General features: G+C 41.0%; 1 protein-coding gene across 1 annotated transcript; it reads right to left on the reverse strand.

Annotated features, from left to right (window-relative positions):
* Positions 1 to 145: 145 nt before the first annotated feature.
* On the reverse strand, positions 146 to 18,554 carry RP2 (RP2 activator of ARL3 GTPase). Its single transcript, XM_085321493.1, has 5 exons — positions 18,399 to 18,554; positions 8,620 to 9,285; positions 6,315 to 6,429; positions 5,043 to 5,128; positions 146 to 2,235 (listed from the first exon to the last, which is right to left on the reverse strand). Exons 1-5 carry the CDS (start codon positions 18,537 to 18,539, stop codon positions 2,152 to 2,154), a joined length of 1,092 nt encoding a protein of 363 aa, XP_085177619.1. The 5' UTR covers positions 18,540 to 18,554; the 3' UTR covers positions 146 to 2,151.
* Between the last annotated feature and the right edge of the window lie 6 nt (positions 18,555 to 18,560).

Genomic DNA, 18,560 nt, shown 5'->3' on the forward strand with positions numbered 1-18,560 from the left:
GGGGTAGTGCTCTCTGTTTAAAGCCCAGGTTAACAGTCAATTAATCATCTCGTCGTCCAGTACAGTCACAAAGAGATCCATTTAGCATTTTCTTTCCTGATCAAGTTGAAGATAAAAAAACACTATAACATATATATATATATATATATATATATATATATAATCATATATGTCAGCAGTAAGCAAGCTTGGACATATCACATGTAAAAGTTTAGCAACTGAGATGGTCCAACATATTTACTGCTTAGGGAAGTTACACGATGACAGTTTTGCATTATATTACACAAAATTTTAATGTACTGTTAATATATCAGAAAAATACATTTACTGCATGTAGCTAGAATAATTCTTGCAGTGTTTACTGACAGATCCTCCTAATATTTAGTAGACTGATCTAATATTTTAGCTATTTTCACAGCCTGCCCTCATACAATATATATATAAAAAAATCTAGCTTACTAAGTGCAAATACATATGGTAATTTCTTTTACCCATTTTGGTGCCCATTTGATCTTATTTCACTCTGTCAAGTAAAGACATTTCATGCAAATTACATTTTTCAGATGCTCTTTGGCGACTTCAGAAGATACTCTTTCTTATTTAATCTATACATAACTAGTACGAGGTCCTAATGACATATTTTTGATACATAGTTTAAGGGCATACATTTTCCCAGTGGAAACAAAATCAGAACATCTCTTGAGCATGACAGAATTATGAATTTCYGAGGAACAGGCAGATTTATTCATGTGGTAAATTCTAAAAAGAATAAGAGAGGCATTTTCAGCCACCCAATCTTGGAGTTCTAGAGCAGCAAAACCAATGAGTCAAGAGACTCGCTTTCAGTTAAGATGCAGAAGATCTTACCTTTGGATGGATGACCCTAACAAGGAAGTTATTGCTTTAGCAACACAGCTCAAGCGTGTTCAATGAATTGCAAAAGCTACATAAATTGGCAAGCCACCATTTTAATTAAGAAATGTGGTACCTCTGGGCAAACAACCTGTTCAAGTATCACAGAGGGCATGTAAACCCCGTCATGTATTTCATACCTATACAGATAGATATGCACACCAGTATGCACTGTATAGCAATAGGCATCCTTATTGATCACTATTCAAATGCTTCTCCTAAAATGCAAGTAGCACTTTCTTAGTCTATTTTTTGAAATTAATCCAAAATTAGTTTTACAGCACAGTGCAATACTTTACAGCAAAATTTTCAGTMCTACTACTGAGTGTAGAACCCTTCTCCTTGGGGACAGCAAAGAAAAGCTCTTTTAAAGCCAGAGCYCTTCTTTGATGCCAGGTTGCTCTATGTACCCTGCAACCAACAAGGATGTTGCTGATGTCTCATTAGTCTCAAATCCAAGGGAACCTCGTATCTCATACGCTACCAGAGGCATCTATAATATTGGACCAGGCCTGAACAGAACCTTACAGCATCTTCTGCACAGCACTCAAGCTCAAAATTCACTTTGGAGCATGASAGCCTAGGAAGAGTTCACTTCTCAGAATGCTGTTAAGACAACCCTCAGCRTAAGTGAGCTCTATTCAAATGAGGCAAATAAAGATGCTGAAGCAGAATAAACCAAACGTAGGTTTTATAAGAGGGTAAGTCATGCACTGCTCCTGAAAGCATGCTATAAAAGTAATTTCAGGCTAAGCTTTCAGAAAAAGTCATTGACTACAGCTTCCTGCCTGGCCCCCAGTGAAGACGAATTTGCATGTGGGAAAGTTTTGAACAGTAAGTTTCACATAAACGCACTTTCTATAAAATGTGTCTGTGTTAAGTTTACAATTACTAATGCATCAGAAGTGGACTTGCATTGCACTTTTCAAATACGACTTACCATTAGTTATTGACAAGAAACGCTCAAGTGTCAATGAAAGAAAGAAATCACTATAAAAACAATTTTAAAAAAAGCCTCCATAGTTTCTGGAGTTGAAATGTAAGTATCAAACAACATCCATGGGGAGCTATACCATTTACTGTAGTTCATGTAATATGGTATTAAAGTCATCAACAGCTTTTATAAGAAGGATATAGAAGCAATACAAAACCAAATGAGAAAACTTCTCATACTACTGCAAAATTCAAGTCAAATAACATCCAAGTGCTGGGACAAACCATACGCGAGCACGTTAGGCTTCACATTCCCATCTGCATGTCAGCAAAGTTGTAGAAATTGTCTACATCTYGACACGCTGATTCTTTGCTCTCCGATACAAAAACCTATTTTAATAAACAAGGAAATAGTTATGCATTGCTAATAAACAAGTTCAAGTAGTCTTTGTTTATTCAGTGAGTAATGAATTTTACTTTCATGTGTTTCCCGAGCRGCACAACTTCTTGATTTCTGTCATATTTTAGAACAGTTCTGGAATCCTGAGCCCTGATGCACCCCGTGTTACAGTGATTTGTCCTAGCAAACATGCTGGCTACAGTAATGTTGCCTTCCATTGCTGAGAACTTAAAGATTTAGGCTGGACTATTTAGAGGTCACAGCTTCAGCTACTGCCTGGTTTCATGTATTTTGCTTTGTAAAGTCAAACTCTGTCCAGAAGAAAAAAAACAAAGCAAAACAAATCAACCACCACACATACAACTTTAAGCTTTCTTTTTCTTACAGGCTTTGTGTTTCTGTTAAGACTCCCTTGCTGTACTTTCCCCAAAGCTTACACTTGCTTGTTCTACAGATGCTTTGTTTTTTCCTACAATAACATTGATTASACTTGTGTTTTGCAGAACTGATCAATGCATGTGAAAGTTCTAAGTGCTAGAAAATCATCTTTGAAAGCTTTTAGCAWATTCGCTATCGATGCCTTACACACTGCCCAAACAGTTCAACGTAACAGTCAGCACTGTTAAGGCTGTCTGTCAGTCTCACTGTTAGCAAACCTCAACACGCAAGTGCTGTCCTCAATCAAAACTTGAGTTCTGCAACTYGGAGAAAAGAAATATTCTCACTTGCTTAGCACATCAGTGTTTGTACAGCAAACTGAACTATTCCAAAATGCATTGGAACTGCAGAAGTGAGTTATTGCAGATAATCATGCCCATGCAATTACTACTTTTCTGATTTAGCTTGGAATACCATATAGATGTAAATTGGAACAGCTGCTCCAATTGCTTCACTTAAACAATGTCTTCAGATGAATATTCTGTTGTACAGCAATTTTTTTATTTCAAAATAAAAGATTATTTTAATCCAAAGCAAACAGTTTCTCAGACTATTGTTTGGAGGCTTGGTAGACTTCTGTTTGAAGGCACTTGAGAACATCTACTAAGTATTTTGGCTAAGTATCATGATTTGTACCATAGTTGTAACAGTTCACTACCTTCTTTCACTATCCTTCTCTCCCAGCAYATCACAACCTTCCTTTTACAGAAGACTTTAGACACTTAGCAAACTGCAGAAGATCACACCAGAAAGAGTGTCAGAAGTAAGGAGTGCAGATCTATCTAGTCTGCAGAAATAGGAAGTTCACTCAAGCGTGAGGCCTAGAGGTCTCCTTTTAACACAGTTTTTACCAAGCTGCTCCAAAAGCCGTTACTCTATTATTGCAGAGGTGGAAAAATTCTTCAGTTACAGTATAGAGTGGTTAAAACAAGCTCATTAGCTGATCGAGTTAATCACTTTTATCAGTGGTTTCAAAGACAAATGTAATGACCTACTGAAAATCAGATTAATAACTCACAAAAYGTCACAGGATAGGTGTTTTCCTAAGAGCCTTTGTTGTTTCATGATCAGGGATACTCATGAGTCTCTCCAAGCACTGTAACAACTCTCAAACAGGATAAGGGCAGGCAATAATGAGATGAAAGCATTTCGCAGAGCATTCCTGAAACTTCCAGTAGCATTAAGTTTGAAGTTTGTTACTCTCTAAATTATTTGTAGGGTATTCAGTGCTACAACAGCACATGCCACTCCTTTTAGTATAAAATTCTACTTGTTCTAATAAGTAACAGCAGCTCAGCATTTGAATAGAGAAATTCAGATCTAGGAGAATAATCAGTGAATATCAGCTTTGCTTAGTATGAAAAAATAAGCTAAGCTCACTAAAAAGAGATACTGTAGGCCCCTGCTTAAATAGGTCATTTTATGGCAAGATTTGCAGTAATGACTTTTGGGTCACAAGAAATAATTGGTAACATCACAAGACTCTCCAGGTTGTAGTTCTAGTAATCTCCAGACCCAGAGATCCAAATTAAGACCTATTACACAACAGGGGTTTGCTGATGCAATAGCAAATAAGAAAAAGCAAGTGTTAGCTGTATTTGAGATGACTTCTTACAAGAGAACTGTTTTCCAGAAACTAGATGAGCTAACTCCTMGAGTAATTCATGCTTTTGAGAGGAGCGGAAAGATGGTGAGTAGCTCTTCACCGTATGTCCCAAATATGTGCTAGCCAGTTTGAACAGCTCCCTGAAAGCCAAAGGTTTATCACTCTCCTGTATCATGAATGCTGCTTCTTTGGAGTGCTCTAGCTGTTTCAAGACACTTCCTCAAATGCACTATCATTCAAAGAAATGGGACAGCAAGCAAAGAGGAGTTGTAGTATAAGGAAGCTACAGTAAAACAAGCTTACAGAATAGAAAAGCAATATACCTCTGAAAGCATACTGCAATATCCTTCACAGCAAAAGTAAATCTTGAAAAAAGTTCAAATCCAATCCTATTTTTGTCAGGCTTTAATAGATAGGAACATCACAAAGTAGACTTTAGTATAAGACTCGCAGCAGAGTTTGTCCTACTGTAATTATGCAACTTGCTTTTCCCTATCATGAAGGGTAAGGGTTTTCAGTGGAAATGTTTATTCTTCATTAGATATGGGAATTTAATATTCTGTCAGCTTTCTATGGAAATTTTTTTGATCTCCTATAAATAAACTTGACTTTTGAATAAAAAAACTAGGATATTTAGATTTTGGTATTCAGAAATTTAAAAGAACATTCAATACATCAAACCTACAGCTTGAACATGAAGTATTTTAGATGTTCTGTAACATTTTCTGCTGATACAACAATACAGCAACTTACCTTGGTTCCACTGAAAACATCATTTACAATGCTTTGACATCCTTCCACAGCACCATCTCCATTGAATTCCAAAGCAACTACAGGGCCTAGAAGATAGTTTCATTTAGAATCAATACTACCTTTAAGCTTGATTTTTTAAGATGTTGGATTTCTCTCATCCTTTCGGCTATTATGAAGCTTGCAGGATGGATTTCTTGTTTTTTTGCCTGAGCAGCCATAATGCAGAATAAAGAATTAAAAACACTTAACCATAGCTTTGAAGTACTGCAGTTATTTGAAAAGAAAATATTTGCAATTCCATGCTCACTTTGCAGAGGCTCTGGCAGGGTTCCAGTTTTATTTCTTGAAAGGCAGTAATGGCACAAAATGCTAAAGAGTGGAGGGCATCATGGAAGTGAGTCAGAATACACTGTTCAAATAGCGAGCCATTTCACAGACATCTGGAGCAGGACTGAGTCATTCAGGTATTTTTGTCTCAGTCTCAAGATAGCAACCAGCCTGGCTTTTAGACCTATTCGCACCCATTATTTGCAGATCCCCTTTCTCTGGTTTCACTCTGAACATGTTATTTCCTCCCATCTGAGTGCAAAATAGCCCACAAGCTAGCCTGTCATCTGATAAGTACAAAAACTTTTGTTCTATTCTCATAATGAATATCATACACCTTTTAATGTTGTTATGAAAAAATGGCATGTTGCTACTAAATTTGGGAGCATGTAGTAAGCTTTAGCATATAACAGATGGCAAGATGTCGGTCCTTCTACAGGAACAGACAAAAACTGATTCCAGTAAAACTTAAGAAAAAGCTTTTGAAGTATTTTGACAATACAGCAATTGTAAACAGGAACTTTACATTTACCTGCATTATTCACATCATCTTTAACTTACTTAAGAAAGCATACAAAAATATTGAATATCTAGGTAGATCATCAGCAATGGTGATAAGCTAGAAAAATTTCAGTTCTGAAAGGACGAGCTCCTTTTGATCACCCAGACAGATCTGTATGTGCCATAGTTCCCAAGCTGTGCAGCTGGGCCACTAGAGGTGAGAAGCAGAGCCATAAAGTGCACACAGATTAGCTCATTTCCGAAGTTTTCAGGCCACTTCAGTTAAGGCCCAACTGAAGCTTCCAAGATCAACCTTAACTGACTTTACACTATATCCTGAAAACATGTATTTCTCCCTCGCTCCCCTTTCATCTGCAGAGCTCTCCTTGATACAGACATCTAGCTGTCAGTGCAGAAAGGAAAGAAATGAACACATCAACTTGCCTTTTTCAAGTAGTGGAATGAATTCTGAGGCACACTGCTGGAAAACTCTCTGAGCATCCTCCACTTTCATTGAGACTTCTTTTGTCTGTACCAGCTGAAAGCCTTTGCCAGTCATCTGTTAATAGATAAAGAATTAATGTTAAAAATGTTTCTAAGGCAGACAGTTTGAGTATTCAGTTTATACTGGAATATACCCATTTTGCCCATACACATTAAAACAGAGCTAAGGGACTGTTTTTTTGTTGTTGTTGTTGTTGTTTTTTTTAAGATCATTTGCTTTTCTGCATTTCTGTTTATTTTTATTCCATTCATCCAGATTTTCTCSTCTGCCCTACTGCACTTAGATTAGTAAATGTGAATATTTCTCTCTTTTATATTATAGCCTAGGGTTGCATTTTTATCCACAATCCTTCACAAGCTGAAGCTAATGGGAGTTAAAAGCATTCAGCATCTGGAGTCAAGCAGTTAGTTCTCATTAGTCTGCAATAGTTCAGTCAAGCATTAGCTCAAACTCATCTATCCATGGCTGATGTTTTCTATTTGGAAAAAAAAGTTACAACTTTTCAAACACATAGCTTTTACTTCAAATCTGGTAGGAAACTAAAAGCACATGGAAAAGGAAGAATTCTATCTGTACTTCCAAAGCATTCATTGGTCTATAGAGCAGGAAAAATTTCCACAGTACTTCACTAACTAGTCCTTTAGAAACTTCTTAACCCAAATTCCTTAAAGACCAATGAGCACAGGAGACTGCATCTAATAGCCTCTGTACTGTAGCTATCCCTTCTTCAAATAAAGAAATAAGTACAGTTATCTCCCTTCACTCAAATCACAGAATGGGTAAGGTTGGAAGGGACCTCTGGAGATCATCTAGTCCAACCCCCCAGCTCAGCAGGGTCACCTAGAGCATGGTAGACAGGGCTGCATCCAGGCGGGCCTTGAAGATCTCCAGAGAAGGAGACTCCACCACCTCTCTGGGCAACCTGGTCCAGAGCTGTGTCACTCTCACAGGGAAGAAATTCCCCCTCACGGTCAGGCGGAACTTCCTGTGCTTCAGTTTCTGCCCATTGCCTCTTGTCCTGTCACATGGGACAACTGAAAAGAGTTTGTCCCCGTCCCCTTGACACCCTCCCTTCAGGTAYTKGTASACATTGATCAGATCCCCCCTCAGTCTTCTCTTCCCCAGGCTGAAGAGGCCCAGCTCTCGCAGCCGTTCCTCMTAGGGCAGGTGCTCCAGCCCTCTGACCATCTTTGTAGCCCTGCGCTGGACTCTCTCCAGTAGCTCCATGTCTCTCTTGTCCTGGGGAGCCCAGAACTGGACACAGTACTCGAGATGAGGCCTCCCCAGGGCTAAGTAGAAGGGCAGGATCACCTCCCTTGACCTGTTGGCAACAGTTTTCCTAATGCAACAAATAGTTGTTAGTAACTCAGCTCCATTAAGAAAAATGAATAAAAAGATCTAGTGGTGGTGGCAGGAAAACAACTGGAGGGTTGCTTTTCTCTCTCTTTTATTTCCTCTCCCCCCCTCCCCAGAAGATGTTAAAAATCCAAAGGAAGGAACTCCATCAGCTGTCCTGTTGCTAATACAACACTGGGGTCAGCAGCTTCTGCAGATACCTCTCTCACAAGCAGCCGCTCTTAGTTATTGGTTGGCTTCCATCTCTCCATAATGTCGACAGCAGCCGCTGCTGGATTTTAGYCTCAGTAAAGCCCAAATGCAGCCAAGCTTGGGAGATCCACCAGCTATCTTAAGTAATCAAAGACAGCTGACCAGCTGTGTCAAATATTCAAGATGCTGCCTCTTCCAGAAAAAAGATTCCAGCACTGGGTGGCAAGGAGGACACAATTTAGTTATTCTTGAAAGTCTCCCAGTCTCTGCTGATATTAGTAAACCTTTCAGGACWGACTGCCTTGCTAGCTGTGACTTTGGGGCCAATAAGCTAATGAGTAAAATGGCTATACTCCTTTTACAAGCATTGATAATCATTTATTTTAAATTTGTCCAAGTTTATTGATCCAAAATATGTTTTCTTCAGTGTAACTTCGGTGTGCTGTGCTGGAAGAAAAACACTCAAAATATCAAAGGAAATATGTGCRAATCACAAGATGACAGCTTTAAAACTACTGTTTTTAATCAAATGAGCTCCATTCTCTTACTTTGTTTTAAGCTCAGAAAACATAGTTTATTAGTGTAGTCAGCAGACATGCAGAACCTCTGCATTTTCACTACTGTAAGAACTAAGGTTATCCAGAGGAAAGTTCGATTAGAAATTTGAAAAGCTGAATGCAGAAGAAAGTCACTTACCTCATCAATTAACTTTCTGGCATTTGCAGTCGTGTAGTCACCAGCAAAAAACACTGCCAAACACGATTCATCGCTGCTTCTCTGTCTCCGCCCTCGCGTTATTGGTATTAGGCTCCTCATAGCATCCGTAGAAACCCTGACAGCTTTCAGCTCTTCAGAGCTTGGCAGAGGGACGTAATCTTGAACCGCCACATTCTCAGGCAAAAGCCCCCAGTTATTTTCTCCCGACAGAGGTGTAAAGTCATGGATGTTGCTCCATGTGTTATTGAAGATACTCAGTCCAGCATCTTTGAATTGTAAAGCAAGCTCAGGGTAATAGTACTGGAAACAGCCAAATTTCATACCTGTGGAGGACTCRATAATGGGTTGGGTGGCGCAACACAAGAATACCTCCAGCCTTCTGCAGTCCCGAGTCCGAAACTGTTGGCAGGCCACTATGCACTTACAGTCTTTGCAGTCACGGAAGAAAACACTGCCTTTTATTGGTCCTAGAAAGATCTGGCAGTTTATACAGTCATCAATAGTGATTGTAGCAGAATGATCAAATATGTAGATACTACAGTTCTCACAGTCCTGAATGACAAATTGTTGCCCTGCTACTTTTCCAGGCAGTCGACCCACGGTTTCATCTTTAAGTCCAGAAAACGTGTAGTCTTTCGGGTCAATCTAAACGAGGAAGAAGAAAAAATTTTTTTCATGTATGGAGAATATTATAATGCTAAACATTAATCTGTTTACATAACTGTATTACATGTTACAGAATCATACAGGATAGGCTGCCAGGAGACCCTTCAAAGAATAACTGCAGTGAGGAAATCCAGAGAAACTTTTAGCTAAGTTCCTGGAACATGCAGTAGTGAGGAACAACAATAAGTTAAATTTCTCAGATACACCAGAAAAAGCCCAGCTCAGTTTGTCCTCTAATAAAGAAAGAGGGGAAAAGAAGAGTTAACTTGCATATTACTGTAGTAACTGGGTATTGCTGTTAGTTCCGGGTATTCCTGCAATAACTCTACTACTCTGGTAACAGTAATAATGAATTGACTGGCATACTTAATGAGTCAGAAAGCTCGGGTCAGGCAGTACTTCTCTGCTTTCTTGGTCTTGTTTCATCACATCTCAACACATTGCAAGGGAAGCTGGACGACTTTAAGCAGCATCTCCTTGACTACGCTTGCAAGCTACAAAGRGCTTGCTCATCTCCATGCCATCATTATCTTATGCTAACAGCTAAGAAATTTGGGGGCTAACAGCAGCAAGGAGACTGTTTTAGCTATGAACCGTTCAGCAAACATTGGCAGTGCTGGYGTCCAGGTCACATTTACAGACCTCTCCTCCTCGACTCCCCAGCCCTCCTCCAGGCAGGACCTGCTGGGGCAGCCACGGAAAGGCCACGCAGCACCGGGGCCGGTGTATGACACAAGTGGATAGCCTGGAGACAGCAGCTGGTGGCATAACGCCGAAGGAGTCTGACCTGGATCATTTTTAGCCGATGAGAGTTAAGACAATTAAGTTTCCGAGAGCAAATTCTACTCTGCCCCCTTGTGAAAGTTTATTAAAATAGCACATATAATTGTACAAGTACCTAATGCAGGAATACGTTGAAGCAGTCTAATACAAGATCACTTCAGAAACTTATCTGATTGCCTAGCACAGCCCAAGCGCTCTGAAGCTCACCGCGTCGTAAGCGGTGTCAGCACGTTACAGCAGCGTCTGTACAGCCCAGGCAATGAAACACTGCTCCTCCCCAATAAACCAAACATCCAGAGGAGATTAGAGACCAGAAAAATGTGTAAGCGAGGTTATGCTAGCATCAAACACTTACCAGAGCAGCTCAGTCTGAGTAGCTTTTTGTCCAGAACAGCTAAACTTAAAAGTCTCTACTAACTGATAAACCATAGCCTTTGAAAGCATCCAGAAAGTTRGTTTGTTCAGTGTTGACAATGAAAAGTGTTTTATAGCAAGTAAGAAYAGCCACAGAAGAATGTAGGCCAGCAATAAGTAGAGAAGCTTACCCTTGAAAAAAWTTGGGGGTTTTCGTGATAGGTTATATCTTGTTTATAAGCTTTACACACAACAGATTGGACTTCCTGAGAGCGAAGTATCAGTGCGCAGCTGATGAACCTTGCCAATAAAATGCAAGTTCAGACCATGAAGATGGCTTCCTAGAAAYCTCCTCCTCAGTCATGTTCACTGTCACCAGCAGCCATCAAGGAAAGTTAGGTGGAGGAGTTGCAAATAAAATTGGGAGACTCCAATAAGATTTATTACAGCACTGAGACTCAGCTATGCTGTAAGATTAGGATTCAAATCCTTTAAGATCTTAAACAAGTATCATGTGGTATTATTACTTGATCCACAGGGGACTTTCCGGATGTTCAGAAAATGTAAARATCAAGATTAAATCTGTACACTTTCCCCCCAGGCATTTTTACATGTATTAAGCTTTATAACCTTGGGAGATGGACTTACTGCCTCAGAAACATGGTACAGAAGACCAGTTATTTCTCTTAGGAAGGAGACATTGAAAGTTGCTGGAGCTTGAAGTGTTATTTGAAACTCAAAGCCTAAGTATGTGCTGATAAATCAGTCTGTTCTAAAAGCCTCTGAAGCAGCACTGCTTCATCCTATGCTGAGGTCTTCAGAGAGATGTATGAAAAGYCATCACCTTCCAATTTTAAGTAGGCCTAGATAAAATACACTGGTTAGTCAGCTAACTCCCAGGTTACAGGCAGTCTCAAATGACAGTGCTTGAGAAAAAGAGTAGTATTTCAGTTTGACAATAATCTGTACTGATTAAAATTGGATGGAAAAAAAATCAGTTTATTTCCAGACACRAGAGTTCAATTCAATTTCCCCTACACGAATTAAGACTTCTGTACTGATGCAACTCTTACTTCCAAGTTTGTTCACCTTGCCAGGGAGCTCCCTTTAGTTTTGTTCTGCAGATTTCCTTTTAAAGATTAAGGTTATTGATTATCAGACTGGAGAGACCGAGTGAAATGGACCTTGGCACTCTCTCCTCCCACTACGCTATTGCCCCTGACAACAGGGCCTAACTTAAGGCCACAGCAGATCCAAAGGTTTCAMTTCCCCTAAATAAAAGGAACATCTTAGAGGAAGGAGCATCAGGGTACAGCTACAGTGTGAGTTTACAGGATGCCTTCAACTGCTGTTAATATGCTCAYCATTGAGTTTCATGCTTCTACACGAGTCTCAAGTCTACAGCTATCACCAACAGGTTAATATTAACATCACTACATCTACCTTCATTCTCCTGACAGCACTAATTGCTTAACTTCTGCCTTGGCAATGTAGCAAAAAAGCTACGGAAAACAAGCAACAGAAAGATGATAACATCTATAGCTTCATAAAACCATAACCACAGCTATTTAGATTTTCTGCCCACTTATATTGTGCAGCTTATGCTGTAARATCTTGAGCGTTTGGCAGGTCAGYAATAAATAAATAAATAAAAGCTTGATGGTGCATCTATTTCTTATTGTTCACATTCCGATGCAACTTCTGAAAACTCTTAGTCCAAATCTGCCCATCTCATCCAGACAGCTGCTTCACCCCTGCCAGCCTTTAACAGATTTTTTTTTGCACCCCTCAAGTTTGGTATAAGTCCAAATGATGACATTATCTGTAGAAGTTCTAAAGTTTTCAGCCAGGTTTAGAGTTCTGCATTAATAGATACAACCACAGTTCAAGAGTCAGAGCCCTTAAACTGAAATACTATGCGTAGGTTCAGGAATTACTTCACAAAATAACCTTAAATTAACCAGGTATGCTGACTCAAAGGTAACCCCCACCTGCAGAACATTCTTCCCCCTTATCAGAGTTTCAGACCTCTTATCTTTGGTTATTGACAATGACACTGCTGCTACCTCTGCCACAAAGGACCAGAGAGAATTGTAAGAAAGAAAGGTGGGAAGCAAAGGCAAACAGAAGTTTGTCATACTTGCTTTGAGTTCCACCAAATTCTGCTGCAACGAGCTCAAGGCGTATGAGGCAGCTTCCTTCCTACAGCCACCTGGCTCACAAGAAGGTCAGAGGCCAGATATGAAGGCTGCAGGTGAAGTGCATCTCTTTAGCCACTGTCACCCCAGTTTAGGGCTATCTAACAGCTATTTGGAAGATGACTTACAGGTAACTGGACTCCCTGAATTTTCAGTGGCAGCAGTCCTCATAAATATCAAGGATCCCAACAGCTTCTTGAATGCTTTTTGGTATGTGCTCATGTCCTGACAAGACTTTTTCACCTAGTCCATCAGGAAAGGATTCGTAGTCAGCAATGATACGCCACCACAAATATGAGGAGGCGCTACAGTTCCTGCTGCATTATGGTTCTCCCCTAGTTATTTGGTCTAGCCTGCTAAGGGAATGCTAATTTTTAAAAGTCTTCCTAAACTACTGACACTAAAGGCCTTTTCTCTTAAATATTTTCAAAGTCACACCCCATTTCTCTAAATCACAGCAGATGACAGTTCAGCTAGAGACTCTCATCCAGTGAGGGCATACAAGAGCTGACTGCTGACACAGAGACACTAAAAGGCTGCAGGTAAATTGGTGTGCCTACCCTTCAAGGCTTTTGCATCAGTAGAGGAGTTATCAAGAGAGGAAATAAGCAAGAGAAGTGTGTTCCCAGGCCTTGGCATTTCTGCATATTCATATCTGTGGGATTGATGCCCTTCAGCACTGAATTGCAACATCTTCTGGAGAACGTCTACTGAAGTTGCTTACCTCTAGCAGATTTCTAGATTCTTAAGTAGTGAGAAAAGGTAGAAAGAGGAGCAGTATGTGCAAATCTCGGACATTAGCACACAGTTTTTGTCTTGCAGCATCTCTTGCTTACTTTGACTCAAATCCACATTTGATTCCGTTCTTCATAGCCTCCCCTCTCTTTCAGAGTACTGATAGCTGTATAAATCAGTTGTCCTCACACTTTTCTGAGCAACAAACTATTGTCAAATACTGCAAATAGGGGAAGAGGAGGAAGAAAGGAAGGGCTACCACACCTATACCAGTTTTAACTGAAAACACTGTTTAAAATGAGCTATAGACTGTTTCACAAATTGATGCATTACATTTCAAGAAATACTGCAGCAGATCTCCAGCCTAAGGAAGACACATCAGTTTTAAGGACAAACTATTTCACTGTCTAGTTAGAAAACGAGTTAAATGTGGGCTTTTTTTCCCTGTATTCATCTATAGAAATGGCTAAGTAAACTAGGTCTAGACAGTTCAAGTTGTCCATGCCAGCTCAGACCAAGACAGCAGAATCCTCACATCTAAYTACGTATCTTTTATGTGGAAGGTTAAAACTCTGCATCTTCTGTTTGTATACAGCCATTACAGCTGGAGAGCCTGTCCCACAACTACCATTGGAAACATGACCTTCTTATGCTTCCTGACAACTAAGGTAGTTTAGTTACAAGTTAATAGATTTGCAACAGTCTTGCTTGATTTTTCCTTTTGGAAGGAACACCTTGGGAGAAAAGTCCCTGTAAGATTTAAAGGGTACTGAAACTAAAATAACTCATATAACCCTGCTTCGAACATGAGAACAGCAAAAAAGGAGGACACAGACTTTTACATCTGCAGATCCTTACTTGCAGAGGACACAGCACATGGTTATTATCAACCATCACAAGACAAAACACGCAGTTACAGCCTGCATATACCCCTGTTCAGTTACTGTTATAGTTATCTTTCTGGCCTTGGATTTAAACAACATTAGTCACACAGAAGGTAGTAAGGCAAAAAAAGGGGAAAGGGAGATGGATTAGATACAGAGTCTTCTGTTCCAGGTGGAATCCCAGCTACAGGCTGAGCACCACTGCGCTGCTCTCTCACTCGGTCAGAGGGAAACTCGTGACAGCCCAACAACACCAACACGCATCAAGTCTCCAGGATGTAGTGCAGTGGTAACAGCGTGTGTCATAAACTGTGCTCTACTTGTTCACACAGAAAACAAGTTCCACTGCTGTTGTGGTTGTGCAGCCAGATGCTTGGATGGAAAACACAGGCTACAAAGGTAAAACTACAGACAGTTGTGTACTGTTTTATGGTACACATATTGAACGGCTTATCACTTCTGTGGTTTTAGTACTTAAATATCAGAGAGGTTCTGTAGTGGAATCAGAATAAAATCTCACTCCCTCTGAGGGTGGAGGAATGTCTTGAAAGAAAAGTCTGAAAGGACAAACTATTGCCTCTCAGGAGTCAATGACGGAGTTGCAACTTGTTATGATGAGATGTAAATGTGATTCTATTGTCCATATGCTGTTGGCTCCGGTGTCCTGCATATATTCAGTCAGCTTAATGAAAAGTTTTCTGATTGCAGCTTTTTTTTTTTTTTTTTTTTTTAAACAGGTGCAGAGGCATGCCTGTGGAGGATTAGTAATATGTACCAGAGAGGTTGTGGAGTCTACTTCTCTGGCGATATTCACGGCCCACCTGGATGCAACCCTGTCTAACATGCTCTAGGTGACCCTGCTGGAGCAGGGGGTTGGACTAGACGATCTCCAGAGGCCCCTTCCAACCTTACCCATTCTGTGATTTTATTCTTCTGGGCTAAGAATCCCAAAGAAGCAAGAAACTACCTACTCCTCCTTTTCCCTCCCCCTTTCAAGGGCAGAAGCTGACGCTTTGATTTTTGTACTCACTGTAAGTGATCGTCACACAGTACTCTTATCTCAAAGGTCAGGAAAGATTACACAGATCCCAGAAGAGCTATGATACAATCTACATTTGATCAAATTTTTAAATATACTTAAAAAATACTTCTGTTCTCACTTAAATGACTTCATGGAGAGAACAGAAAAGGCCCCTCAGATTCACATACTTTCCTTAATTTCAATGCAATTATCAGTATATTATAACATTTTTGTGGTTAATAATAAAAAAAAAAAACAAACAACAACAGTGCTGTCCATTTCCAGGCTTTAAACAACAGTTATGTAGCCATAAGGATTTTGCCATATAACTTCATAACTTTCTGGGTAGGTCTACACTGACAGTAACAGTAGTACGGAGATAATCCTTTGCCACTAGAACATGATCAGTATAGTCTAGACTAATGATGAGTGTCATAACATCACTATATTTTTCATCCTGACCAAGATATACCAGAAGAAATAGTTTTGCTGGTGGGACTGYTCAGGTTCAGAGCTTCTTCCAGCACAATTTTCAGCTAGGAGTCACCTCTCTTCAAAGCCTTAACAGACTAGCATGCACACAGGTATGCCTGTATTTCTTTACATACAATAAAAGCACCAGCACAGTATTAGTTTGCAGGAAGATGACTGGAATCTGTAAGCAGCAAGACCTATCAATTGGTAAAAACATATGGAGAATATCTTACAAGAACTGTAGACAATTGCCAGCTCCGCTTGCAAAACTGCACTACATAACCAAAAATGCACCACCGAAGAGGACAATCTGAAATTAGAAATCCCAATTTTGAACTTCCCCATCCAGAGGGTGCATTAACACATTATTAAAAGTTACAGGAAATGAACATCAGAAGATTGCTAGCAAATCTGTTAACAGAGTTGAGGCTTACAGGGTTCATAATATACATTTGATGTGCTTGATGAACAAACCAGAGCCTTGATTCTACAAGTTTTCCAACTGACTTCAATCTACTTTGTGCACAAATTTTCAAATGAAGAGTATCTGTGATACATGAGAAATGAGAAAGCAGTAAGGAATGAGACAATGCAGCACAGACAGTATCTAAAGCTACTTCATTAAAAACAGACATAATATCACTTAGTGCACTAAATTTGTCGATCGTGGTTTCTATTAAGTGCTCGGCATTCCYTGATCCAAGATCAATGTCTCAATACTGCTTTCCTGGTTTATTGTATTAGGAATTCACTCAAAAGCCCATTGGAAGATAAGGCTGTAAAGGGCAGCTGATACGGGCTTTCACATGAAGTCACTGTTCTTGAGCTGGATTTTACAACATTAAGCAGCTAATTTGATGTCTTCTGTAGTTCAGTAGTACAGCCCAAACTCACCAGTTCTTCTCTTTTTTTTTTTGTTTTTAATAGAAAGAGGAAGTGCTTGTACACTTATTACACACTTTTTCCTCCTTGCAGAAACAGATTGTTTGCATTGTAATGACCCAATCTGTTAATTTGAACCTACTTAGAGCAAGTTAATAGTCACCCTCCTCTCTGAATCAAGTGTTTCTATGTCCTGACTTTCTTCCTGTTACCATTTTAGAAGGTAACATCAAACAAGTAGAAAGCAGTAAAAGGTCTCATATTCACAGGTTTCAGCTGATGGATTTGCTCAAAAACAAAATCATACCCTTTCAAATGCTCACTTAGTAATATACTCTCACATAGAGAGAATATTCACTCCRCTACTCTTGATCATGGTTCCGGTCGAGCATCCTCACTGCGAGAGCAGTAGGCAATGGGCCTGCCAGTCCTGCCCTTCTCTTCCTCCACAGCTGCGCTGCAAATGCCCAGTAAGAAGTCAGAGCAACAAGCCCAGCACAGATCAGATCCCTTTATCCTAAGGAACTGCTTCAGGGCCGCACGCACGCTCATCTCCATCAGATCTCATCTTAATCTACTTGAAAGACTTAAATGAAATCCCAGAGCACCTAGCAAGTATAAAAAAACGCAAGCAAACTAAGCATTCAAATAAGTTCACACGATTTCTTTTCTATATTTCCTTAAAAGATGGCCTAAAGGGTGGTGGTTTTTTTTTTTTTGGGGGGGGGGAGAGGAAGAGCAGGGGGTCTGTTAAAATCGTGCAAGTGAAGTGCACTGTCTGCCCTGTCTTCTCCTTCCCCCAYGCAAGACCGGTAGAGACTAGAGAGCTAGTAAGATTACGTCGTCACAGCAGCTAGGGTGAGAAACTCCATGGTGGGAACAAGTACCTTTAATTCAGGACTAGGTACGTCCCTTCGTGGGTAAATGTGCTAGTTCTCGTCCTTCTAGTATTTTCCAAAAAAAAAAAAAAAGAGGAAGAATATTTTAATATTACTGATAGTCCCAAAGCAGCAAGCAAGGCAGTTCTTTAACAGTTTTATCCCTTTACCGAAATAACAGTTGCAAGGACTTAGGCTTGCACAAAAGCGTATATGCACATGCTGTTCAGCTGCCTGCTAATTGCTGTTACATTTGCTCGTTAACATGAGGTATACACCTAAGGGACTGCAAAAACCCCAAGGGTAGGAAGGTGTAAACTCGCTGCCTGCTGCGGCTGTCCCGGCCCAAGCTCAGAGCCAGTATCTGAATCAAAGCAAAGCAAAAAGYAGTAAGCTCTCCACAGGCAACGCCTGAGGTAGCATCAGCTCAGGGGGCAGATGAAGCTAATACTACGGGGTACGACTTAGCAGGAAGCTGGCACAGGACGCAGCACTCGTCAGGATCAGCCTCTTCGTCACTTGGGCAATTTGCAACTACTTCCTAAAAAAAATCCTACGGCTAAATATCTCTATATACATGTGTTTATTTTAATGCATTTAACAGCACGCACGGGGTCGGAGTCCTGGGGCGGGGGGAGGAAATCGCCTCCTCTCCGGAGCGATCCCAAAGCGCTGGCTACCAGCGGGCGCCCCCGGGGGACGGGCCCCCGCGGGACCGGGGCTCACGGCTCCGCTCGGCCGCGGAAGGAGCTCGCACCGCAAGATATAGATATTTTCCCCCTCTTCCCTCCTGGCGCCGCAGCCCGCAGAGCCGCCGCCGGGGCCGCGCCGCGCCCCGCCTCCCCCGCTGCCACCGGGGCAGCGGCTGCCGCCGGGGCGGTACCTTGGCTCGCTGCTCCCAGCTGTACCGCGGCGCCTTCTCCTCGCCGGCCGCCGCGTCCTGGCTGGCCCCCGCCGCCGCCGCGGCCGCCGCCTGCTCCCCTCCCTGCGCCGCCTTCCTGCGCCTGGAGAAGAGGCAGCCCATGGCCCCGCCGCCGCCGCCGCC

The sequence above is a fragment of the Rhea americana genome, unplaced genomic scaffold (genome assembly GCF_003343005.1).
Source record: "Rhea americana isolate MKP2758 unplaced genomic scaffold, rheAme1 scaffold_7, whole genome shotgun sequence".
Classification (NCBI taxonomy): domain Eukaryota; kingdom Metazoa; phylum Chordata; class Aves; order Rheiformes; family Rheidae; genus Rhea; species Rhea americana.